The sequence below is a fragment of the Vombatus ursinus genome, unplaced genomic scaffold (genome assembly GCF_900497805.2).
Source record: "Vombatus ursinus unplaced genomic scaffold, bare-nosed wombat genome assembly UNPS02014812.1, whole genome shotgun sequence".
Taxonomy (NCBI): Eukaryota; Metazoa; Chordata; class Mammalia; order Diprotodontia; family Vombatidae; genus Vombatus; species Vombatus ursinus.
This window is the reverse complement of record NW_020954590.1, coordinates 79,857,953-79,885,601: the sequence shown is the minus strand read 5'-3', so window position 1 is coordinate 79,885,601 and position 27,649 is coordinate 79,857,953. Positions and strand designations below refer to the sequence as shown.

Here is a 27,649-nt window from a genome sequence, read left to right as displayed (position 1 = left end):
GGGCTGGTTCAATATTAGGTAAACTATCAGCATAATTGACCATATCAAGAATAAAATCAACGGAAATCATATGATTATCTGAATAGATGCAGACAAAGCCTGTGACAAAATACAGCACCCCTTCCGATTCAAAATACTAGAAAGCATAGAAATAAAAGGAGCTTACCTTAAAATGATAAGTAATATTTATTTAAAACTATCAGCATTATCTGTAATTGGGTTAAGATAGAAGCCTTCCCAATACAATCAGGGGTGAATCAAAGATGCCCATTATCACCTGTATTATTTAATACTGTACTAGAAATGTTAGCTACAGCAATATGAAAAGAAAAAAATTAAAGGAATTAGAGTAGGCAATGAGGAAACAAAACTATCACTCTTTGCAGATGATAAGATGTTACACTTAGAAAACCCTAGAGAATCAACTAAAATTCTACCTAAATTAATCTATTTTTCAATGCCATGTCAGTCAAACTATCAAAAAATTATTTTATAGAGCTAGAAAAAATAATAACAAAATTCATCTGGAAGAACAAAAGCTCAAGGATATCAAGGGAATCAATGGAAAAAAATTCAAAAGAAGGTGGTCGAGCCATATTAGATCTCAAAGCAGTAATTATCAAAATGATCTGGAATTGGTTAAGAAAGAGAGTGGTGGGTCAGTGGAACAGATGAGGTACAAATTACATTATAGTAAATGACCATAGTAATCTAGTATATAATAAGGCCAAAGATCTAAGCTTTTCAAGGAAAAACTCATTATTTGACAAAAACTGCTGGGAAAAGTAGGAAACAGTGTGGCAGAAAGTAGGTAGAGACCAACATCTCACACCATATAGCAAGGTCAAAATGGATATATGATTTACGCATAAAGTAATACTATAAGCAAATTAAGAAAGCATGGAATAGTTTGTCTGTCAGATTTATGAATGAGGGAAAAATTTAGGACCAAAGAAGAGATAGAGAGCATTACAAAATGTAAAATAGATAATTTAGATTATACCGAATTAAAAAGGTTTTGCACAAACAAAACCAATTTAACCAAAATTATAGGGAAAGCAGAAAACTGGGGAAAACAATTTTGAACAAGTATCTCTGATAAAGGCTTTATTTCTCAAATATATAGAGAAATGAGTCAAATTTATAAAAATACATGTCATTCCCCAGTTGATAAATGATCAAAAGATATGAACAGGCAGTTTTCAGACAAAGAAATCAAAGCTATTTATAGTCATATTAAAAAATTCTCTAAATCATTATCGATTAGAGAAATGCAAATTAAAACAACTTTGAGATAATACCTCATACCTGTCAGATTGGCTAATTTGACAAATAAAAGTGTTGGATGTTGGAGGGGATGTGAGAAAACTGGGTTACTAAATGCTGGAGAAGATGTGGGAAAATTGAAACACTAATGCACTGTTGGTAGAATTGTGAACTGATCCAACCATTCTGGAGAGCAATTGGAACTATGCTCCAATAAAACTGCATAACCTTTAATCCAGCAATACCATGGCTAGTTCTATATACAAAAGACATCCAAAAAAAGGGAGAAGGACCTATTTGTACAAAAATATAGTGGCTCTTTTTGTGGTAGCTAAGAATTGGAAATCAAAGGCATGCCCATCAGTTGGGGAATGTCTAAACCAGCTGTGGTATATTATTGTAATGGAATATTATTGTGCTATAAGAAATGACAAGCAGTATAATTTCAGAAAAACCTGGAAAGACTTACATGAACTGAAGCTTAGTGAACTGAACAAAACCAGGAGAATGTTGTACACAGTAACAAAGATATTGTTCAGTGAAGAACTGTGAATGACTTAGCTATTCTCAGCAACACAGTGATCCAACACAATTCCAAAGGAGTAATAATGAAGCATACTATCCACCTCCAGAGAAAGAACTGATATTATTTGAATATAAACTGAAGCATGCTATTTTTCATTTTTTTCTTTTGAGTCTTCTTGTACAACATAACTAATATGGAAATGTTTTACATAATTGCACATGTATAACTTACATCTGATTGCCATCTCAGGGAGTGGGGAGGAAACAAGAGGGAGGGATAGAATTTGGAACTAAAAACTTTAAAAATATTAAGAAAAAATATATAGTGCATGCTTAATTCTTCTTTGCTGGGCACTTTTATTGACTTCATGTAGTTTAAATGTCTTATCAGTCACACAGGCAATGTCATTACTTCAGTTATTTAGCAAAAAAACCTCTTACTAGAAGAGCTAAGTAAGAATATATTTAAAGATAGCAAAGATAACGTATGGCATCTCTCATTTCCACTTAAAGGTAAAGTTATTTCTGTGGCTTTAAGTGCAGTTGCCAAATTGTCCATAAATACTTGTTGTTCCTAATGACTAATTGATAAAAGAAGGTGTAATAGGCCTCTTACCTAAGAAGACCATTTGCAGTGCTAGATGAACCAGCAGGAATTTTCTGCAGCTCTGCAGGATGGCAGACAGGAGTGGACTTCCTGCTAAGTGTTCTCAAAGTGAGAAATCAGACACTCATATTGGATAATTGCTACACTTTATCAGACTTAGAAATGGGAATTTTCATGGAGTATACTGAAAGTGAGATATATGCAATCATCGTGTCACTACATTGACTCTAGCGTGATCTTTTCAAAATATCCTACTTAGTTCTAAATTAGCATGGTTTTAAAGGCACACTTTTTTTTCTTGAGGTATTTTTCATTCATCCATTCAGCTTTCAACAGTTATCTCTACTATGTGCAGTGCATTAAGGCAAGCAGTGGGAGAAAGTCAATGATAAATGAGAAGGCAGTTTGCAGTTGAGCAGGAGTGATTAGACATGCTAGATAAATTAGACAAGCTAAATAAAAATTAAAATATAGTAAGTACATAAGAGAAGGTGTCCAGCTGTGGAGAACAGAGGTGGTTTACTGGAAGCAGTAGCATGTGAACTTGACCTTAAAAAAAAAAGTTGATGTTAGTAAGTTGAGATGGGAGGAAGGAAAGAGTTTTCCATGTAAAGGGAACAAAATGAGCACAATTCTGGAGGGAGAAAGTCGAATACAATAGAAGGACACTGTCTAGCACTTTTTATCCTGTGAAAATACTCACATGATTTTTAGCAGACTTGTTACATATTTTTATGCACTATATTAGATGGATGATGATAATAATTGATAGATAATAATTCCTTTTACCTTATCAACTCTGTAATTTCCACCACTGAGTTGGATTGTTCCTTTTGATATGACTGTGCTATAGTAAAAGTGGTAAATACTTGTATATGTCCAAAGGACCAATTTTCTTTTCTTTTCTTTTCTTTTCCTTTTTTTTGTTGGAGAGAGCATTTTCTTTTTTAGGAATGTTTTTATTTTATAGTAATAATGAAATAATTAATGCACACACTTATGTATAACACAAAATCCAGACCTGAAAGATGAACAACTCTTGTTGCAAGAGGACTCAGCAGGTATTACATCCAAATAGCAGCCCTGAGTGAAATGATGCTGGCAAACGAAGGCCAGCTTACTGAAGACAGAGCTGGATACATATTTTTCTGGAATGGCCACAGTGAAGGGGAGTGCCATGAAGCTGGTGTAGGTTTTGCAATCTAAACTAATATAGTGAATAAGCTTGTATGCCTACCAAAAGGAGTAAATAACAGATTCATGATAACACGATTGCCACTTGCAGGAAAACACCATGCCACTGTCATCAATGCCTGTGCTCCTACCATAACAAACCCTATGAGGTCAAAAGAAAAATTCTGTGAAGACCTGGGGACCCTTATCATCAATGTGCCAAAAAAGAAAAAGCTTATAATGCTGGGAGACTTTAACGCTAGAGTAGGCTCAGACTCCTAGACATGGTAGGGACTCTTTGGGAGGAATGGAGTTGGAAACAGCAACATCAGTGATCACTTATTACTGAAGCCAAATTGGTATTCCTAAAGCCCATATCATCTCTGCTCAAAATTTTTTTGTGGCTTCCAACTACCTCTAGCATAATAGAAGGACTCAGCTTGGCATCATTTCAGTCCCACACAGTCTGGCCCCAGCCTATAGTTCCAGCTGAATTTCACATGGCTGCTCTTCATGCCCTCTATATTCTAGCTGGACTGACCTGCATGTGTTTGCTGGATTTGGTATTGCTTCCTCTGCTTTGGTGCCTTTGGCTGTAGCGTCCTACACTCAGAGCTGGAAGGGTCCTCAGTGTCTAACCTAGGCTGAACTGTCATTTTAAAAATGAGAAAATTGATGATGCATCTTCTGCAGCATGTGTCCATGTCCTACTATAAGTTCAAGAGGTCTATCCAGTATGCTGGGGGCCTTCTTTAAGCAAGGAAGAAGGAAGGAACTAAGCATTTATTCGCACCTAATATGTTCCTGACACTGAAGGGTACAAATAGAAGCAAAAACAAATACAGTCCCTTCCCTCAAAGAGCTTACATTCTAATTGGAGAAGACAACACACAAAAGGGGAGCTGAAGGGGAGGATGGAAGGTTAAGAAGGTCCATGGAATGAATGCATAATTGTGAAGTCCAGAGAAAGTCAGGAATGGGATCAGGAGGGGACTGAAGACAGTCCATCCTGGACCCCTTCACAGAATCGAGGCTCCAGGAGATACTTACCAGTGGGAGAAGGGAGGAGGGCTTGTGGAAGGATATTCCAGGGTGCACACTCTAGGTACTGTCCCAGATGTTCCAGAATGAGGAGGCCCCAGGCTAAAACTGCAGTAGAGGCATGATTTTCAATCCAGAGAAAGTGAGTAACAGGGCCCAGAAAGGAATGAACAATTAGAAATGTATCAGTTAGGGTCCTGTTTCTAACTCCTTTGTCAAGGCTGATCATTTGTTTACCTTGAGATAGTACATCTTAATTAAAACCACTAGTACCCAGGAATAAATAGTATTTCTCACATATTGAATTTCATAGCGTGAAGTCAGGCTCAGCCAGCAATTATCTGCCCTGGAAATAATGAAATAGTGTTTCTGTGTTGCAGGCCTATGATCAGTGTTTACCTGTTATAAATGTTTTGATAGTCTGGCCAAAGCCAAAGATAACATGTCCAAATTATTATTTCTTTGCTTATGAATGTCAGTATTGGAAAAACGTGGAAAAGCCTAGCTCCCTGATGTAAACTTCAGTATGTGAAAACATCAGACTTAGTTTTGCTAAACCTAAAACTTTGCCTTGTATAGAGTAGCTAGTATTTAGAAAGTTTGAGGAGTAAGTACTGGCAACAGCAGATGGCAGAACCATTATATAATATAGTGAAAGTAGGAACTGAATCTACAAATGCCTACCTATTTTCATGTCACCAATTTTTTCTTTTACTCTGAAATGATTTTTCTTTGTTTAGCTTAGCAGTATGACCTTTGCCATATACCTAGCAAATCTTATTCATTTCAGACCATGTTTATTTTTTAAAATAAGGGTGAAGTAGTTCCTTGACAATCAGGGTTCTGCTTGGAAAATTCTGTAGGGAATAACTATTTATATAATGCCTACTCAATGCCAGGCACTAGGCTAAGAACTCTTACAAATAGCAACTCATTTGATCCTCACAACAACCCTGGGAATTAGGTGCTGTTATGATCCCAATTTATAGCTGAGAAACTTGAGGCAGAAAGAAGTTAAGTGACTTTCCCAGGGTCACACATCTAATAAATATGTGATGCAAAATTTGAACTCAAATCTTCCTCACTCCAGGCCAAGTGCTTTGTCTACTGTACCACCCATCTGCCTCTAGTATCAGTAGAGGATCAGCAGAGTGGTCCAAGTATAATCCTACAGTCATTTGCTTTTCCAATTCTGTACTGTACATTTTCATCATCCTATATAAGATTATCATGGGAAGGAGGACAGTGAGATTGAAAATGTTCTTAAAATCAATCCAAAAGAAAAAGATTAAAATTCAGCTTCAGTGATCCTGACTATAGGCAGTAGGGAACCAACAAAAGAAAACAATAAAGTTGGTAAACCTGTAGAAGTTATTAAGATTTTTGGAAACCATTTCTTATAGGCTGCTAAAGTGCATATGTTGTGTTTTACTGTTCTGGTCAAATAATCTCAACTGCTCTATGAATGGTAAACACCTTATTTGTGTTTATGTTTCCTTGCCAGTGTTCATAAGCAATATCTTTCCCTAATCAGCTAGCTTAGAGCTCATTGAAACCTAAATAAGTTCTTTATTATGACCTAAGTGAAATTGTTCTATCTCTAGTCTATTTCTTGTAATAATCCGTAGGCACACTCTTCAAAAGAAAAAAAATCTTTCAATAAAACAGGTGTGTCTACGTGGACTATTAAGAACAGAATATTGTTGGCAGTATGAGAAAGGTTGTCAGTATAAATTATGCTTCTCTGAAAACAAAAGGAGGTATATTCTCTCATTTAGAACACTCTCATTCTTATAGATCTACAAAAGAAAAACCAAAGCAGCAAAGACAGAATACCTGAAGCAGCTAGCAGCATACAGAACAAGCCTCGTATCGAAGGTACTGCATGACTGTTTGCTATTGTGACAGATTGTGGCCATGTAGGCACAGACTTTGATAGCAGTTTTGAAGAAAGGACACTTTGGTGTTTGTTAACAACACTTGCCTCAACTGAAAACTAAATCCCCACTTTTTTTCTAAATAGATATTCATGCTTCACAAACCTAAGCAGAGTAGAAAGACCTCTTCATCTTAATTAATGAAGAATTATCTATTTGGGGGTTGTCAATTTTGTGGAGTTCTCCATAGTTGATTTTTTTGTACCAGATCAACTCTCTTTCAATTTATGCCACACTCCTAGGCATCTTTTCTTCCACAGTCTTGTTGGTGAAGGCTCAGGAAAATAATGAAAGTTACTAATCTAGCAGCAGCATACAGGTAGCAAATAAGACACAGTCTTGGTGGCTGGAAGCTGGATTGGAATCATGGCAGTCTAGGTACAAGTTCTAAGATGCCAGCTCATCTTACTAGTAGTGTAACCCTGAGTAAGTGACTTAATCTCTCTATGCTTCAGAGTAAGGATATCAAACTCAAATAGAAACTTATCAGTGTGAACTGCATATTGACTTAGAAAACAACAAATTAACATTATCTTCATTATGTTGTATTTTTTTTTTGTTAAATAGTTCCAAATTACTTTTTAATCTGGTTCCAATCTCGGGAGTTTTGCAGGCCCCTGGAGTTTGACACTTCTATCCTTAGGAAACTCCTTAGGATCAGAGACCCTTCACTGGGGGGGAAAAACATTTTATATTTTCATATACATATACATACACACACACATACACAAGTATGTGTATATGTGTGTATATGTATATATACACACATATATATTATAAATAATATATATACATACACACTTATCTTACTTTCCAAAGCAAAGTAGAGTATTTTAAATTGAAGGTCTAGATCAACCATTCAATCCATCAGTAAACATTAATTAAGTGCCTACTGTGTGCCAGGCACTGTGCTAAATACTGGGGATACAAAAAGAGGCAAAAGGCAGTCTCTTCCCTCAAGGAGCTTACAATCTAATGGGGGAGACAACAGGCAAATAAGTATATACAAAGCAAGCTATATACAGGTTAAATAGGGAGTCATTAATAGGGGGAAGGCATTAGAATTAAGAGGATTTAGAAGGGTGTCTTATAAGATAGGATTTTACATTGGGACTTAAAGGAATCCAGGGACCACTCAATATAGTGCACTTGTGAAAATGAATGCTGGCTTTGCAGTCACATGGCCTGCGTGTGAGCTCTGGCTCTGTGACTCACTGACCACTTATGACTTGGGGTTAAAGCAACTTCCGTCTCCAAATCTTTTATCCCTCCCTCAATTGCCTTTTATTGTTGTCTCCCTGGGGCCTCAAATTATTACAGAATAACAGGTTGTTTTGATACAATACTTTACATTGTACCAGATAACACCTTCACAGCATCATTCAAATGTATTCACGTCTGTTTTACTGATAAGAAACTATCTTCTCAGAATTGTGACATGGACATAGCTTGTATCAGGGCCAAAACTCAAACCCACATCTTGTGACTCCAAGTTGAGTGCTTTCTCAGTACGCCATGTTGCATTACAGAAGGCAGGGCCTACACCTTTGTAGTTCCTTTTACTGCAACACCTGAGGGTTAGGTAACCCACCCAGATTACCTGAGCTTAATTTTGGACATTGGCTCTGTGTGTGTTCTCCCCTGGAATCTCAGAGAAGCTACTGGATATATAGTAATTCGGAATTGATACCAAAAGATACATGTGTGACATATCTTCTCTAAAATTTAACTTTCCATTCTAGAAAAAGTCTTAAATACTTATTTTTGAGTGTCTGATTGGGTGCATTTTTTAAAAGTAAAACAAGTTAAAATAGACTACAGTCCTATAGATTTAAAAACAAAAAAAGAAATATTAAGATATTAGCACTAAGATTTTAGAACATAAAATAACCTATGTTGGGTTACGTGGCCTCCTACTCCATCCCTGGCAGTGGAAAAGAAGAATCTCCTCATTTTAGGGGTTAAAATGTAAGATGTACTCCAGATGACAAGGAAACTGAGCCCAGGAAAGGTACAAGTGATTTCACTACATATCCTGACACCTGGTCTAGTTCTTTTTCTTAATACCTCTTGGGCCAGAGATGGTAGGAGTTTACCTAAAAAGCCTTAACTTCCCTTTTGTCAGCCTATGATTCGCATCCATTCATTCATCAGAGCTTATTTTTACATTTATGTTTTATGCCCTCTCTTATGAAGGAGCAATTATATATGAAGTATATAAAATTGTGTGAAGTTAATGTGAATTTAATAGTTTTTCACTGATAAAAAGTTAAAGTTCATTATGTAGATTTCATCAGCTCACACATTTAAAAGTCTTCAGATTCCAGGATTCTGATATTTATGATGGAGGGTTAATCTGCACAAATTATGAAACAATTCATTTGCTACATTTCTCATCTCAGTTTAGTTTCTTTTTAAAGACATAAAATACGTTGAGTTTTGTTCAGGTTATTTCTAATACATGTTAATCAATACATAAAGTAAAAATTCCAGGAAAAAGCATTAACACTGTACAGATTGTCAGTATGCCATTACACTGACTAAGCTTTCACTTTCAAAACGACTGTCCTTTGATTTGTTCTTGGTTGCAACTTTGGGTATTATTCTATCTCAGAATTGCAACCTACAGTACGTAGCAATTTGTATAAATGCTTGAAATCACCATTTCTGCATTTAAAACACCAAGCTCTTTTTTACAGCTTACTCTGACATCTTTCTGCTCTTTGCCAGTAGGAATTTTGCTGGAGCTGTTATATGTCTATTTATGTACAGCTATCTATTGTATGTATACACAATGAAGAAGAAGCATAAACATCCACTCCCAGCTGGAAAAGAATGCCCTGATGCTATGCATGGGTGGATAGATATGCAGCATAATCTTGTAGGTGACTGCAGAAAACTTACTTGCTCACCATCATATCAATCAGTCAATAAACATATTTTCATCACCTATTATGTACTAATCCCTCTGCTAAGGTGGGGATACACAAAAAAACCCAAAGACGGGCAGCAGTGGTGCAGTGGATAGAGCACTGGTCCTGAAGTCAGGAGGACTTCAAATCCGGCCTCAGACCAAACACTTGACACTAGCTGTGTGACCCTGGGCAAGTCACTTAACCCCAATTGCCTTAAAAAAAAAATTAAAAAAAAAACCAAACCCAAAGACAGTCCCTGCAATTGAGGAGCTTGTAATCTAAGGGGGGGGAGACAACATGTAAACAAATATATACAATGCAAGCCACATCCAGGATATATATAAAATCATTTAGGAAGCCACTGCAATCGAGAGGTATTGGGGAAGGCTTCCTATAGAAGATGGGATTTTAGTTGGGACTTAAAGGAATCCAGGAGGGGTCATTAGTCAGAGTGGAGGAGAGAGAGCATTCCCGGCAAAATGAACAGCCGGAGAAAATGTTCAGTGTTTAGAGAAGGGATGTTTTATTCATGGAACAGTCAGGAGGCCAGTGTCACTGGATCGAAGGGTACATGTCAGGGTTGGTAGATTGTCATGTTTTGTGCTTAAAGAGAACCAAAATGACATCACTATGTTGGTGTCAAGGTACAGTGTATCTGACTGTGGTTAATCAGACCAAAACGAGCTTAGAAGGCTCTACCACAAATCGGGTATAAATAGTCCATGTGAACATTTGGAGTGGAGATGTCTGTGAATTTTCACTTCTCACTTTTCTTTGAGCTACCCCAATTCTGCCTGGCTCATAGAGCACAGTGCCTTCTTTGATGTGGGCACACCATGCTAGGTGGTCCTATGCTAGTGTCTCCCATATCTCCCATATCTCACAATCAATTCAAGAATGCTTCAGAGAGACCTTGAGAGTGTCCTTGTATCACTTCTTCTGACCTCCTTGTGAACACCTGCCTTTTATGTGTTCTCTGTAAAATCGTCTTTTAGGGAAATGTGTGTTTGGTATTCAGACATTGTGGCTAGCCCATCAGCAGCAGAATTTGAATGCTTAGCACCTCTTACCATGTGATCTTCATAATCTTCCCAAGATAATTCAGTTTGAGGTGGTTTAGTTTTCTAACATGGCCTCAGTAGACTTTTTTAGGTTTCACAGGCATATGACAACGACGTCAACACAGTGGCTTTGTAGATCTTCAGTTTGGTAGGCAGTCTCTTATCTCCCATATTTTCTTTGGGAACCTCCAAATGCGGAGCTATTTCTGGCAGTGTGTGCATCAACTTCATCTTCTGTGTGTACATCCTTGGAAAGTATATTGCCAAGATAGGTGAACTTATCCATAGCATTCAGTATTTCTCCATTGGCTGTAACCAATTGTTCCATTTATGGATGGTGTAGTGCTAACTGGTGGAGAACTTCTGTTTCTTGATATTAATTATCAGGCCAAAATTAACCCAAGTAGCAGAGAATTGGTCCACACTCTGTTGCATTGCAGCAGTAAGTGCACAAAAAGTCATCCACCAGCTCTCCCTCCAATTTAGTCTTGGCTTGTAGCCTTTTCAAGTTAAATAATTTTACCGGCAGTGCAGTTGCTTACCTTTATGCCATTTTCATCCCTATCGAAGGTGTCTGACAATATCACTGAAAATGTCATACTTAAAAAGCATGGGAGCAAACACACAGCCCTGCTTCACTCCACTGGTGACTGGGAAAGCCCAAGAACATTGTCCTTTATCCAGTACACATGCAAGCATGCTGACATATAATACTAATGAACTTCTTCAGGCAATCAGATTTTCCCATGACCTTCCACAAGCCCTCACAACTGACAGTATCAAATGCCATGGTCAGATCAACAAACTTTGTGTCCAGACCTCTGTTTTGCTCTTGGCATTTCTCCCAGAGTTGTCCAGCAGCAAACACCATATTGACCATTCCTCCTCGGCCCTTTCTGAAGCCACACTGGCTCTTGGGTAGATGACCATCTTCCAAGTGAAGGATCAGCTTATTAAGGAGGACTCTGGAAAGAATCTTGCCACCAGTGATTAAGAGAGACACTCCCTCTATGATTGTCACAGAACAACCTATTTCCTTTTCCTTTATAGATGGACAGTGGAGGTATCTTTGAATTCATGAGGGATAGCCTTCTCTTGCAATATTACCTGGAAGATCTCAGTCAGGTTTTGTATGAACAGTTGACCTTTTGCTTTGTAAGTCTCAGCTGGAAAAGAATCAGCATTAGATATCTTGCTACATGAGAAAAACTTAATGGCATTTAAAACCTCTTCTTCAGTTAGAAGTTCAGCTAGAGAGGGATTGACTTCAAATTGAGGTGTACGGTCAATGGTGTCAGCATTGGTTGATGATGGTCTGTTGAGGATACTATGGAAGTGTTCAGCTCACCTCTCCAGGATCATGTCCTTATCACTGATCAGTGTGGCTCTATCAGTGCTGAGTAGTTGGATGCACTGTAGGTCTTTGGCCCATAAATAGCCTTCAGGGAACTGTAAATATACTGTGAATTGTTACTATCAGCATAAAACTGAATTTCATCTGCTTTCTTATGGAGCCATCAATCCTGCATCCCTCTGAGCTCCACTTGCACTTTACTTTTGATGGAGTTCAACACTGCCTTACTAGAGATGTATAATTTGTCCTGCTGGTAAACCCTATGAAGTTCTTGTTTTTTTGTTTAGTAGCTCTGAATTTCCCCATCATTTTCATCAAACCAATCTTGATGTTTGCAAGTGTTCTGGCTCTGATGCTGCCAGATCTCTGTAAGCTGCCCATTCCTTTTCTGCTCCACTGTTGCCAACCTTGTGTTGGTTCAGCTTTCCCTTATAAGTTATTAAGAAACTGTTCACACTCAGGGAAGCATTCTAATCTGTTGACATTAAATCTAATGGTATTCTGGAACCACCACTTTTGTTGAATGAGAATGTTCAGCTTGGAGAGGATAAGTCTTTGATTGGTTCAGCAGTCTGTGCCACACCTCACCTTTATCACCCTCACATTCTGTCTGTTTCTTCCTTACAATGACAAAGTATATTAAATGCCAATGTTTGCAGTGAGGATGCATTCATGAAGTTTTATTGAATTTAAATAAACTTGGTGATGAGAAGGTCATGAGACACACAAGTCTTCAAACATACGTGATCGTTGCTGTTACTGTTTCCAAGTTCATTCCTCTCAAGGACTCCCTGCCATGTCAGCTAGTTTGTGCCTACCCTGGCATTAAAGTCACCAAGAATTACAAGATTGTCCTCTTTTGGCACATTGTTGATGGGGTCTCTATATCTTTGTAAAAAATTTCTTTGAGAATTGGAAATTGAGGGGATGCTCATCAATTGGGGAATGGCTGAACAAGTTGTGGTATATGAATGTAATGAAATACTATTGTGTTATAAGAAATGATGAGCAGGCAGACTTCAGAAAAACCTGAAAAGACTTTATGGATTGATACTGAGTGAAGCGAGCAGAACCAGGACAATGTTGTGCATGGAAACAGCCACGTTGTGCAATGATTAATGTTGACAGACTTAGCCCCTCTTAGCAATGCATGGATCTAAGACATCTCCAAAGGCCTCATGATGAAAAATGCTATCCACAACCAAAGAAAGAACTACAGAGTTTGAATGCAGATCAAAGCATACTATTTACTATTTTTTTCTTCTGTTTTGCTTTGTTTCCTCTTTCTGGCGGTTCCTCCTGTTGGTTCTAATTCTTCTTACAACATCACTAATGTGAAAATATGTTTAATAGGAATGTATATGTATAGCCTATATCAGATTGCGCACTGTCTTGGGGAGAGAGGAGGGGAGGGAGGGGGAGAAAAATTTAAAACTCAAAAACTTATGGAAGTGATTGTTGATAAATCAAAATAAATTATTAAAAATTTTTTAAAAAATTTCTTTGACCTCATCAGGGTTTATTATGGTGGCAGCATACATACTGATGATGGTAGTGTGGTCCTTTGCTGCAATTGGCAATCACATTGTCATGAGTCTGTCATTGACTCTTTTGAGAGGCATACAAGTTTGCTGACTAGATTAGTTTTGATTGTGAAATCTATGATAGCTTCATGGTACTTCCCATCACTGTGGACATTCTAGAAAAATGTGTACCCAGCTCTGACTTCTGTAAGCTGGATTTCACTTGCCAGCCTTGTTTCACTCCAGGCTATTATTTGTGTCAGAAACCATGCGGATACTGGAATGATCAGCTATTTGGATGCAATACCTGCTGAGTTTTCTCACAACAAGAGCTGTTCAACTTTCAGGTCTGCTGGATTTTGTGCTGTCCATAAGCATACATATGTTCCACACAACAGTGGTGAGCGGAATCATCTTTGCAAAAGTTTTTGTACATTTTTTTTGTGTTTTGAACACAGAGAAGGATCCCCACCTCCCACAGTAAGCAGGCCAGAGTTAAACAAAGCAGACAATTTTCAGTGCACCTTTTCTAGCCCCTTCCTCACCTCAGGAGGTGAACAATGCAGTACTTAAGAAAGGCAGCTGCTCAGACATCCAAGGGGCTCCCAAATCCCACTGCTGCTTTGGTCCAGGGAGAAGATGACATTATGGCCTGGGCTGCCTCTGTTCAGAGATGGAACTAAAGCTCCCAGTATATGAGCACTTGCGTCTTCAACACCTACCCATTACCACAGGACTTTAAAGTAGGTAAAAATGGTAAAATGGTATTGGTAATATCTTGTACACATAAGTTGGATTTAAGCGGCAGAGCTTTGCAAAATTGTCGGCCTCACTTTCTCTTCTAGAGTCATTGGTCATTTTATTTTATTTAAATGAGAAATTCAGTTCAACAAGCACTGAATTGAAAATGCCAAGAGCAAGTATATTTGACTTGTTTTTGTCACATTTCTCTCTGTTTCCATTAGGGCAAAACAAGCTTTTTAAAATAAAAAAATGTTATTTATTTTTATGTTTAGTATTTGACATTATACTTGTTTAAGTACTGGCATGATCTCTGACACAAATAGATGCCAGTACAGATGGCTAAACAAAAGAACTTTTAAAGAGAAATTTCTTGGAAAAAATATACTTTACAGTGTGTACAATGTTAATAAAAATACTATTACAATGTTTACAGTGTTAACAAAGAGTTTCCATTAACTTTGATAGGTCATGATCATAGGCTTGAAAAATGAGTCTATAAATTTGAGTTCAGCTTTGTTCAGGTTTGGGTGACATTTAATACTTTATTACCTAAACTCCTCTATTTATAAAATGGGGGAAATGATACCTCAAACTACCACAAAGGGATGAAAATGAAAATAGATTAACTTTCTTTTATTATAAATGAATGAATGAATGAATGAAAAAAAAATTATTAAGGGTTTACTCCATGCCAAAAACTATGCCAATTTTAACTCTGATACACTATTCTCAGAAAATATTTTGTGAGTAAGATTAAGTTGTGTCAGAATCCATAGACAATAGTGGGTTAATGATCATTAACTACTAGTTTTTCCATAATATTATGGTTGCGGAAATTCAAAAGATTCATTTTGCAAATATTAATTGAAAACTCAGTATGTGCAAGTCACTGTAGATTTTACATTTTATATCTACATATATATGTATATGTATACATATATATGTAAAATACCATTTCAGTAGTATTTACCAAAATAGTATACTGCTAGTAGTATACTACTAGTATTTTATATGAAATATTTTCATATATTTTTAATCTACAGTGCCTTGCACATATTGCATTTTCAATCAATATTTGTTAAATATGAATATATATATATTATATATGTATGTAGATATGTGTGTGCATGTCTGTGGATATACACGCATATGTACATAGATATATGTGTGTGTGTATTCTTTTTTTTTTTAAACAATCCCTGTCCTTAACGAGATAAAGCATACAAACAAATCACTGTAATACAAGCTATAAAGTGAAACTAGAATGAAAAGTTAATAGAGCTTTGTTGGGTCAGAGGAGAGAAACATTACATTTAAGTGGGAGGATTCAGAGGAGTCTTCATCGAGGAGTTATCAAGCAGAACCTTGAAAAATAAGAATTTTATAACAGAGAGAGTGGTATGTTCAAGAAACAGAAGACCAGCACAGCTGCCCTGTTGTGTTCATTAAGGGGAATTTGGGGAGAAAAAACTGAATTGCACTTGGAGAAAAGATAAGGAAGAGGCAGACGGGTAAATTATATTACAGGAAAAGGCACAAAAACCTATTACAGTAGAGGGAAAGAAGGGAGGGAGATGAGCATTGTTTGAACCTCACTCATCAGATTTGGCTCAAGGAGGGAATAACATAATCAGTTAGATATAGAAATCTAACTTACCCTATAGGCAGTAGGAGGGAAAAGGGGAAAGAAAAGAGAGGGAGGATAGAAAGGAGGGAAGAAGTAGTAAGGGTAAAGAGGAAAAAAAGGGAGGGGACTAATAAAAGGGCGGGTTGACTGAGGGAGGCAGTGTTCCAAAGCAAAACACTATTGAGAAGGGAAAGGGAGAAAGGAAAAATAAAAGCATAAATGGGAAGTAATAGGATGGAGAGAAAGACAGTAATCATAATTGTGAATGTGATTGGAATGAACTCTCCCATAAAGTGGAAGCAGATAGCAGAATGGATTAAAAAACATAATCCTACAATATGTTGTTTACAGGAAACACATTTGAAAAAGAATGACACACACAGGGTAAAGGTAAAAGGCTTGAGTAGAATATATTATGTTTCACCTGAAGTAAAACAAGCAGTGGTAACAATCCTGATCTCAGACAAAGCAAAAGCAAAAATCTTATTAAAAGAGATAAAGAAGGAAACTACGTCCTGCTAAAAGGCACCAGAGACAATGAAGTAATATCATTACTAAATGTATATGAAGCAAGTGGTTTAGCATCCAGATTCTTAGAGGAAAAGTTCAGGGAGTTACAGGAAGAAATTGACAGCAAAACTATACTAGTGGAGGATCTCAACCTCCCCCTCTTTGAACTAAATAAATCTAACCACAAAATAAACAAGAAAGAAGTTAAGGACATGAATAGAATTTTAGAAAAGTTAGATGTAGTAGAACTCTGGAGAAAATTGAATGGAGATAGAAAAGAATATGCTTTTTCCTCATTGGTACATGGCACATACACAAAAATTGACCATGTACTAGGGCATAAAAACCTCACAATCCAGTGCAGAAAGGCAGAAATATTAAGGGCATCCTTTTCAGATCATGATGCAATAAAAATTATATGTAATAAAGGACCATGGAAAGACAGACTAAGAATTAATTGGAAACTAAATAATCTAATCCTAAAGAACGAATGGGTCAAACAACAAATCATAGAAACAATCAGTAACTTCATTCAAGAGAATGAAGATAATGAGACAACATACCAAAACTTATGGAATTCAGTGAAAGCAGTTCTTAGGGGAATTTTTATATCTCTCAATGCTTACATGAATAAAATAGAGAAAGAGGAGATCAATGGATTGGGCATGTAACTAAAAAAAAAATAGAAAAAGAAAAAACTAAAAATCCTCAATTAAATACCAAATTAGAAAAACTGAAAACCAAAGAAGAGATTAATAAAATTGAAATTAAGAAAACTATTGAACTAATAAATAAAACTAAGAGCTGGTTTTATGAAAAAAAAAACAATAAAATAGATAAACCTTTGGTTAATTTAATTAAAAAAAGAAAGAAGAAAACCAAATTACCAGTATCAAAAATGAAAAGGGTGAATCCACCACCAATGAAGAGGAAATTAAAACAATATTTAAGAACTATTTTGCCCAACTGTATGCCAGTAAATTTGACAATCTTAGTAAAATGGATGAATATTTATAAAAATATAAATTGTCCAGATTAACAGAAGAGGAAGTAAAATGCTTAAATAACCCCATCTCAGAAAAAGAAATTGAACAAGCCATCAATGAACTCCCTAGGAAAAAACCTCCAGGGCAAGATGGATTTACAAGTGAATTCTATGAAACATTTAAAGAACAATTAATTCCAATACTATATATACTATCCGGGAAAATAGGCAAAGGAGTTTTACCATATTCTTTTTATGATACAAATATGGTACTGATACCTAACCCGGAAAGAGCCAAAACAGAAAGAAAATTATAGACCAATTTCCCTAATGAATATAAATGCAAAAATTTTAAATAAACATTAGCAAATAAGGGGCAGCTAGGTGGTACAGTAGATAGAGCACCAGCCCTGAAGTGAGGAGTACCTGAGTTCAAGTCTGGCCTCAGATCAAACACTGGACACTTACTAACTGTGTGACCCCAGGCAAGTCACTTAACCTCAATTGCCTAAAATAAAAATATTAACAAATAGATTACAGCAACTTATAACAAAAATAATACATTATGACCAGGTAGGATTTATATTGAACCAGGGCTGGTTCAATATTAGGAAAACTAGACTTCCGCTTCCGGGAGCCAAGATGGTGGAGTAAAAAGGTAGTCACTCTCACCCTCCCCTATCAACCTCTGAAAACCCAAAAAATATCACCCCAGAAAAAAAACTGGAACAGCTGAACCAGAAGAAAGACAGGGTGTAGCAGTGCAGTAGCCCAGGTAGCTACAGGGATTAACGGGAAAGGCCCCTTTTACCCTGGGGGAAGGGGAGCAGTACGAAACGGGAGTCGCCCAGTCAGTTAGTGGAAAGACCCACTTTAGCACACCAGGAGGAGATTCCAGTGCCTCAGCATTCTACAGCAAACGGGTCTCCCAATGCCTCAGCAAAAATAAGGGAAGCAGCACTACAAAGGCCCTCAGCGGATAAGCACCTGGCAGCATTCGTCTGAAAGGAGCTGAAGAAAGCAACCTAGAGGTGCCAAAAAGTTCCAGCCTTGTTGATTCCAGCCCAACACCAGGTAAGCTATCAGAACCCTACCTCCTCCAATTGCCAACCAGGAGGAGATCCCGAAGCCCAGGTGGTCGAGCAGGCAAATGCCAACAGCTGTACCTCCAAGTGCCTCAGTGAGGGTGGGGTAACTGGTGGAAACCAGCTCAGAAAACCACCAGGTGCCTCAGCATTCTACAGCAAAGAAGTCTCCCAGTGCCTCAACAGAAATAAGGGAGGCAGCACTACAAGGGGCCCCAGGCAGATAAACACCTGGCAGCACTTATCTAAAAAGAGCTAAACAATATTAGGAAAACTGTCAGCATAAATGATCATAACAACAGCAAAACTAACAGAAACCACATGATCATCTCAAAGCTTTTGACAAAATACAGCCACCACTGTTGTCCAATATAATACTATAAACATTAGCTTTAGCAATAAGAGAAGAAAATAAAATTGAAGGTATTAGAATAGGCAAAGAATAAACAAAGCTATAACTCTTTGCAGATGATATGATGATATACTTAGAGAAACCTAGAGAATCAAGTAAAAAACTACTTGAAATAATAAACAATTTTAGCAAAGTTGCAGGCTATAAAATAAAACCACATAAATAAATCATCAGCATTTCTATATAGTACCAACAAAACCCAACAGTAAGAGATAGGAAGAGAAATTCCATTTAAAGTTACTGTAGACATTATAAAATATTTAGGAGTCTACCTACCAAAACAAACCCAGGAACTATATGAACACAATTACAAAACACTTTTCACACAAATAAAGTCAGATCTAGATAATTGGAAAAACGTCAGTTGCTTGTGGGTAGGCTGAGCTAATATAATAAAAATGACAATTCTACCTAAGCTAATTCACTTATTCAGTGCCATACCAATCAAACTACCAAAAAATTATTTTATAGAGTTAGAAAAAATAATAACAAGATTCATCTGGAAGAACATAAGGTCCAGAATATCAAGGGAACTAATGAAAAGAAATGCTAGGGAAGGTGGCCTAGCCATTCCAGATCTTAAATTATATTATAAAGCACCAATCATCAAAACTGCTTGGTACTGGCTAAGAAATAAGAGTGGTGGATCAATGGAATAGGTTAGCTATGCAAAACACAGTAGTCAATATCTATAGTAATCTACTATTTGATAAACCCAAAGATCCCAGCTTCTGGGATAAGAACTCACTCTTTGAAAAAAAACTGCTGGGAAAACTATAAAAGAATATGGCAGAAACTAGGCATAGACCAAAATCTTATACCATATACCAAAATAAAGTCAAAATGGGTTCATGATTTAGATATAAAGGCTGATACTGTAAGTAAACTGGGAGAGCAAGGAATAGTTTACCTGTCAGATTTATGGAGAACAGAAGAATTCATGACCAAACAGGAGATAGAGAACATGAAATGCAAAATGGATAATTTTGATTATATCAAATTGAAAAGTTTTTGCACAAACAAAGTCAATGCCACCAAGATTAGAAGTAAAGTAGAAAATTGGGAAAGAATTTTTACAACCAGTCTCTCTGATAAGGGCCTCATTTCTAAAATATATAGAGAACTAAGTCAAATTTATAAGAATACTAGTCATTCCCTAATTGATAAATGGTCAAAGGATACGAACAGGCAGTTTTCAGATGAAGAAATTAAAGCCATCTACAGTCATATGAAAAAAATGTTCTAAATCACTATTGATTAGAGAAATGCAAATCAAAACAACTCTGAGGTACCACATCACACCTATCAGATTGGCCAACATGACAAAACAGGAAAATGATAAATGTTGGAGAAGATAGGGGAAAATTGGAACACTAATGCATTGTTGGTGGAGTTATGAAATGATCCAGCCATTTTGGAGAGCAATTTGGAACTATGCCCAAAGGCCTATAAAAATGTATCCAGCAATAGCACTCCTAGGGCTATATCCCAAAGAGATCACAAAAATAGGAAAAGGATCCACATGTACAACTATATTTATAGCAGCTCTTTCTGTGGTGGCAAAGAATTGGAAATTGAGGGGATGCCTATCAATTGGGGAATGGCTGAACAAGTTGTGGTATATGATTGTAATGGAATACTATTGTGCTATAAGAAATGATGAGCAGGCAGACTTCAGAAAAACCTGGAAAGACTTGTATGGACTGATGCTGAGTGAATTGAGACATTGTACACAGTAACAGCCAAGTTATTTGATGACTAACTTTGATAGACTTGGCTCTTCTCAGCAATGCAATGATCTAATACATCTCTAAAAGTCTCATCATGGAAAATACTATCCACATCCAGAGAAAGAACTGTGGAGTTAGAATGCAGATCAAAGCATACTATTTGCTTTTTTTCTCTTCTGCTTTGTTTTGTTTCATCTTTTCTTGTGGTTCCTCCTATTGGTTCTGATTCTTCCTTACAACATGACTAATGTGGGAAAAAAAAAAAAGAAAGAAAGAAAGAAATGAACAGGATGCTTTTAGAAAAACTTGGAAAGACTTATGTGAACTGATGCAAAATGAAATGAGTAGAACCAGAACATTGTACACAGTAACAGCAATACTGTAAGAGGATCAGCTGTGAATGACTTAGCTTTTCTCAGCAATACAATGATCCAAGACAACTGTGAAAGACTTATGATGAGAAATGCTATCCATCCCCAGAGAAAGAGCTGATAGTATCTGAATACAGATCATCATTTTTCTTGAGTTTTTTTTGTCCATATTTTCTTTTACAACATGACTAATATGGAAAAATGTTTTGCATGACTATACATGTATAACTTACATCAAGTTGCTTATCCTCTCAGGGGATGGAGAGAATTTGGAACTCAGAATTTTAAAAATGAATGTAAAAATTGTTTTTATATGTAATTGGGGAAAAATAAAATTAAAAAAATTTTAAAGAGCACAAATATAAATAAATTTGTGAGTCACAAATATATATAAAAAAGAAGTAACTAATTATATACACGTAAAAAGTGACTGTAGTTTTAACTTTCCTACTAAATTTTCCTCTTAACAATAGGTAGGGAAAAAATTTAAAAGCATTTGGAAAAAGACCTTATTAGAAATTATGTTTCATAAAATGACTCTTTGATCCCAAAGTCTTTGTGTGATTAAAAAAATAATTATAGCTTTCATTTTCATAATTCAGCTGTTTTTTTTTTAAATTATTTGTCCTTATTTAAGGAGGCTGTTTTAGCATTGATAGGACACATAGAAACATGTCACAATTAGAACATTCATCTAAGAGATGGAATTTTGTGGTGTTACTTCGCAAAAAATGTCTGATTTTTTTTAATAGTTCTCAGATACGGTCTTTTAAATCTCGAGAGAAAGCAGAGAAGGGAAGGGAAAAAGCATTTATATAGCACCTTCTGTGTCCCTGGAACTGTGCTAACTAAATATTTTACAAATATTATGTCATTTGATCCTCACAACAACCCTGAAAGGTAGGTCTTATTATTGTTCCCATTTTTATAGTTTTGGAAACTGAGGTCAACAAAGGGTAAGTGGTTTTTCCAGGGTCATATAGCTAGTAAGTGTTTGAGGAAAATTTGAACTCAGGTCTTCCTGATTCCAGGCTCAGCACTCTATCTACTTTTTCATCAGCTATCTCTGCTTTAGCATAGAATTTGCAGTTTTCTTCAAGAGTCAGCATGCATAGACAGCTTCATTCTTCATATCGTTTTCATTTAATTTTCCCACTTTATTGGCCTAAACAGGTATTTTAAAAATTGCTACTAGGGCAGCCTGACTTACAAAAATGAAGTTATCACTTTTTTGTAGTGCTATGTCATCATGCATAATAATTTTTATAATGTGAGTATTGGTTGGTTGTTGGTGATAGTGCATATTTCAGGAAGAATACAAATAGACCCTTCCAGGCTCAGCTCAGCCAGCAGTGCTGAAAAGTAACAAGAAACGTATTTTGGGTTGTAAGCTGAATAAATGTGACTTGGAAGTCACAGCATGAGGGCCCATATGCATCTTCAAGGCCTTGTTTTGACAAAATGGCTTATTTCTCCAGGGGGCCATTTTAGCATTTTTTCCAGCTAGTTTCACCTTTCACCAGTTATTTTGTCAACCTCTCCTCCCTCTGCATAATTAGTAGGTAGGTTCATGATTATGGGAATTCTTGTTTGTTTTTCTTCCCTAGTTTACAACTGTCATTACATTATGGTGGGGAAATTATGAAATACAAACTCCCCCCACAATTCATATGAGGAACTCATCTATAAGTTATTGTCTTACAGAGTAAGTAAGGGGGTACTTCAAGGTTAAGTGACTTGCCTAGAGTCATATAGCTACGAGGAGGACTTGAATCCAGGTCTTCCTGTTTTCAGGGCCAGGCCTTTGTCCACCGCACTAAAGAAAAAACACTTAGGAGTCGATTCTGAACAGTTTTCTGGCTTTCAGTGGAATTCATTTAGTTTATAAGTCAATTTAAAGATCATTAGGGTATTAGTATATGACTGTGTGGAAAATTTTTAAGGCAAAATTACAGTAATTTATGATGGAGTTTCAAAATCAGGAAAGGTTATTTTTATCCAAATCATTATGGAGAACAATTCATCACTAACTCCTTAAAGAAATCAAAATGTGAGTTACTGCAGTGAGTTACTTTAAAAATGTTAATATGGTTCTGTGCAACTTAAGTAATTTATTTCAATAGTCTATTCCTCAAAACCCATTTCCAGGAGTTTCCAGCAGCAATTCTGTCATTACAGATATTGCGGTCAATTTTCTTTATCCCACTGGGAAGAAAAATATATACCAAAAACATCCTGAGGAAAAGCCCAAATATGAACCTTCATAAAGTATACTACAGCTCTGATTCATAGTGGAACAATAGTGGTACTTTCTTGTTTTCAAGGAATCTGAAAAGTCAGCAACTTAGATATTAGAAATTAGAGAGGGGGGAAAAAATCTAAACAGATAATTTTAGAGGTATTAGGACAGCTGGAATAAGAAAGGCAAGATGTAAAAGTGAAAGAACGGTGGGCCTGGGTGAGGAGACAGGAGTTTTAAGGGCTGGCTCTTTGGCTGGACCAGTTGCATAACCTCAGACAAATCCCTTCACCCTTCTAAGCCTCAGGCTCTTCATCTGGAAGATGAAGATATTTGTGGTACCTAACTCACAATGTTAATGTAAGGATAACACATAAATTGTAAAGTACTGTATAAAATAAAAGAAGATCAAGTGTTCAGAGACTATTATTTGGGTAATGACTTGTTGGTAAGGTCACATAAAGAAATTCTCTTATTTAGGTCAGGGAGTCAAAAATGTAGTCCAGTCCAATAAGCATTAAGTATCTACAGTGTACAAGGATGCTAAATAGTATGGATGTTTCTGAATATAAGAACAAGTACTCTTGAATATAGACATCAACCTATGTGCTTGTCAATCTTAAATACTATTTTTATCTCTTTTCTCCACAGAATTACAGTGATCCTGTTAATGTTAAAACATCCCAGCCTCTTCAGCGGATTAAGTGTAAAAAGTCAGTGTTCCATGGGTCCACCCACGCTCATTCAGCCCTCTTCCCGAGTTCCCACTCTCACCAACAGCCAAGAATGAAGACTCAAGTAACTGCCATGCACCCTATTCTTCCCAGGAACATAGCACCAAAACCTGATAACCAAAGGCCAGTGACTGTCTCTATAGCTAACGGGACAGTGTCTCCTCCTCAGATTGTGGAAATGAAAATTGATATGCCACTTTACTTTGTCAATTTATTACATTTTAATGATCAATCTACTATGTATTGTGTGGCCCCCTCATTATGTGAGTTTGAGCTCCCTTAAGCCTGTAACTTTAGTTCCCTATTCCGTCTAATTTAAGCATCACCAACCAATCATAGCACAATGCCTGTCTCTTGACACTGGCCAGTCAAAACTCATTCTCCCTCTCTGAAGTCCCACATTATTTTTGTCTCCTATATATTGTTTGGATTTTTGTGTACTCCCCTCAACTATAAAAGAGCTGCTCTGTCAGTTGGATCCTTGGCTACTAAGGACCTTCAGATCCCTTTTATTGGCAATAACTAGCTTTGCTAATAAATTGATAATATTTGAATCTCTGTGCCTCAGTTTCTCTTTATCGCAGATTTTTATCTTGACAAGAGCCCACCTCTTCACCAGAAGCACCAGCCAATCACAATGAGCAGCCAGTTGGAAACCAACTACCAATGCAGGTCCAGTCTGCCTTACATTTACCCACAATGCAACAAGTAAGTATTTGCTAACTCTTGACTCAAGCCTCTTTTGTTAAGCACAGAACAAGATTGTTTATTATAATAAATCAAAAGGGACTTTTATCTCTTTCTCTGTTCTGAAGAATAGAATTATTGTACTTTTACAGCATTTCAGTGTATCAGATGCATTGTGAAACAACTGAGGAAGCAAAGGTTCGAGTTCGAGTTTCTGAGCGTATCAGTTTATCAAGCCATATGTGGCCACTGATTAACAAATTGGGAACAGGCCTCTTCAGCTTGGTATTGGACCCTGAATACAGGAGGAGACAGATTTTTACACATTAAAAGCAAACAACAGGTTATAAACCAGAATGCAAGATTAGGTAATCTGTTTTCTAATTGGAGGAAAGGTTAGGGTTTTCCAAGTTACCAGGTAGGGATGAAGAAGTGTAAAGAACTGAGAGGGTGGAGATGAAGAGGTATAGGGGTTTTGGGTTGCTGAACCCCAAGATTGTAAGGGACCACAGGCCCAGTATGACCTCTGGAAAATTACTAGCGTTGCAGCTGTCCTTGTGATAAGAACAAATTACGGACAAAGCTGTATCTCTTCCTGGAATACCCCGCCCCTATACCATTGGTGGAACTCCCCCACTCCCTCTTACTGTGTGTATAACTACCCTGAGCTTGCTTTCAATAAACGAGACTTGATCAGAAAGCCTGTCTTGTCTCCATTTCCTGTGTCCCCTGCTCCCCTCCTTCTTTTACAGGTCCGGACCTCCGTTGATGTCCCGCGGGACGGGACATTTGGCGCCCAACGTGGGGCCCGAGACCCCCTTAAAAGGAGTAAAGGTTTTTGGTGTGTGCTCCTGTGGAAAAAACGACTGCAGTCACGATACATGAGAATTGGTCGCCGCGGATTTGCCTGATCTGCGGAATAGAGACCTGAGGTAAGGAGACACTCAAAATGGGGCAGGATGCTAGTAGTCATGAAAAATTTGTAGAAGGGCTTAAGGCCTCATTAAAGACACGGGGAGTAAAGGTTAAGAAAAAGGATCTTATACAATTTTTTGTTTTTTTAAAGGACGTTTGTCCTTGGTTCCCCCAGGAAGGAACTATAGATGAGAAAAGATGGAAACGGGTGGGACATTGTCTTAATGATTATTTTAGAACTTTCGGGCCCAAGAAGGTCCCTGTTACTGCGTTCAATTACTGGAATTGTATTTATGATATTTTGAAAATACGTCCTTTTGAGACGGAGGTTTGTAAGATTGTCAGTGAAAAAGACGGAGGCCCCCCGGAGCCTCCTTGTCCATTACCAGCCCCACCCGCAACAGAGGATGAGTCTAGGAAGGATTGTGATTCTGTGTCCATCAACATGCCCTTAGATGATTTCTCCTCCCAAAGTAGGAGAGTTGAGCGCATTTATCCTGTTTTACAAAAGGCTTTGGTCTAGAGGTCAAATGATACCTTAGATCCTACTGATGCAGCTGACCTTGAGCAGGAGGCTGCTTCTTATAATGACCCCTATAATTTCAGTACCGCTCCTGCATGTTTTCCTACTATACAGCACTCTGCTTCCGCGCCCGCTGCTCCTGCTTCTCCACTCCCAACCCCTCATCTTCATGCTTCTCTGCCCCCTTCTGCTCCCCCTTCTTATCATACTCTTCCCCCTTTTCCGCCTGTTGATACTCCCTTGACCTCGCTCCCCTCTCAGATTCAGTTCCTCCAACAGACGTTGATGTTTAAGAAAGAGAAAGCACAGCTGCTTAAGGAACTACGGCTCCTTGATTTGGAACTCGCTGATTGCATTCCTGGCCCTGCTGTTGCTCTCACTGTCCCTACAGTAACCTCCAAACCCAAATCCGAATCCCCTGTTTTGGCCCCCCTCCCCCACACTTAATCGAAGGAGGGAGGACCTGGGCCCCTTTAAAATGGAAGAAGTTTAAGGAGTTAAAAGAGGCACTAAATACAGCGTTTGCAGCTGTTTCCCAATGTGCCCTACAGGCTTTTTGTAAGATTCAGGCTTTGGGGAAACAAAGGCCCTCCCTGACCAAGATTAAAAAGGTCCTGATAAAACCCTTCCCGGATTTCATTGCCCGCCTACAGGCAGCCGCTTGGAGAGGACTATCAGAAGTGCAGAAAACAAAAGAGACTAAATTGTACTATCTATACGGAAAAGCCAGTCAGTTTAAGGCACAATGCCGCCAGATATCTGGTGGAGCCTGCTCTAAGGCAATTTGTTACAATTGTAACAAATCTGGCCATTATGCTAAAGAATGCTGCAAGCCAGTCAGGAGGCGGGGCAAGGAGGGCCCCTCAACAAGCTTACCAGATGGAAGCTCCACCCCCTCGGAATGCGCCCTCGGGGCTGCATCAGGAAAATCTCCGACTTTTACCCGGTGGTTCGGACTTCCCCTTTACAGCAAGAGAATTTTCCAAATCGACCCCGGTGGTTGCTGGTTTGAGATACAATTTATGGGGAAGGGATATTTTGAAGGCTTGTGGTGCATCTGTTTATATACCACCCCCGCAGGATTTTTAATTGGGGCCGTTGGGCAACAGCAAAAATTTTCTTGTATCAGACCCACTCCTCTAACATGGAGATCTAATAACCCAGTCTGGGTACCCCAATGGCCCCTCCCTGCAGAGAAAGCCCAGGCTTTACGTGATATAGTGCAGCACCAGTTACAGGTGGGGCACATTGAGCCCACGTCCAGCCCCTGGAACAGCCCAGTGTTTGTAATAAAAAAGAAATCAGGGAAATTTCGAATGTTAATAGATCTCAGGGCGGTTAACACCACCCTAGAGCCCATGGGAACCCTACAGCCTGGCCTTCCCTCCCCTAATTTAGTGCCATCTGGATGGCCTGTGACAGTCATAGACATCCAAGATTGTTTTTTCTCTATCCCATTATCCCCAGAAGATAGAAAGAGATTTGCCTTTACCATACCCACTACCAATAATGCAGGACCAGATTTAAGATATCAGTGGAAGGTCCTGCCCCAAGGAATGTGCTGCAGTCCCACCTTATGTCAGGCTTATGTGGGGAGAGTGCTGGACCCTATCAGGGACAAATGGCCTAAAGCCACAATACTTCACTATATGGACGATATTTTATTAGCCACCAGCAGTGATGAA

The 27,649-nt window shown here is 37.7% G+C and overlaps 1 protein-coding gene across 1 annotated transcript in view; it reads left to right on the top strand.

The window, feature by feature from the left end:
• LOC114053998 (thymocyte selection-associated high mobility group box protein TOX-like) overlaps positions 1-26,411 on the top strand; it is a 60,724-nt gene extending 34,313 nt beyond the window's left edge. Inside the window, 7 exon segments of the mRNA XM_027877096.1 lie at positions 6,410-6,490; positions 23,757-24,011; positions 24,441-24,476; positions 24,479-24,547; positions 25,770-25,914; positions 26,079-26,092; positions 26,226-26,411. Of these exon segments, the coding sequence (XP_027732897.1) occupies positions 6,410-6,490; positions 23,757-24,011; positions 24,441-24,476; positions 24,479-24,547; positions 25,770-25,914; positions 26,079-26,092; positions 26,226-26,411 (786 nt within the window).
• Positions 26,412-27,649: the final 1,238 nt, after the last annotated feature.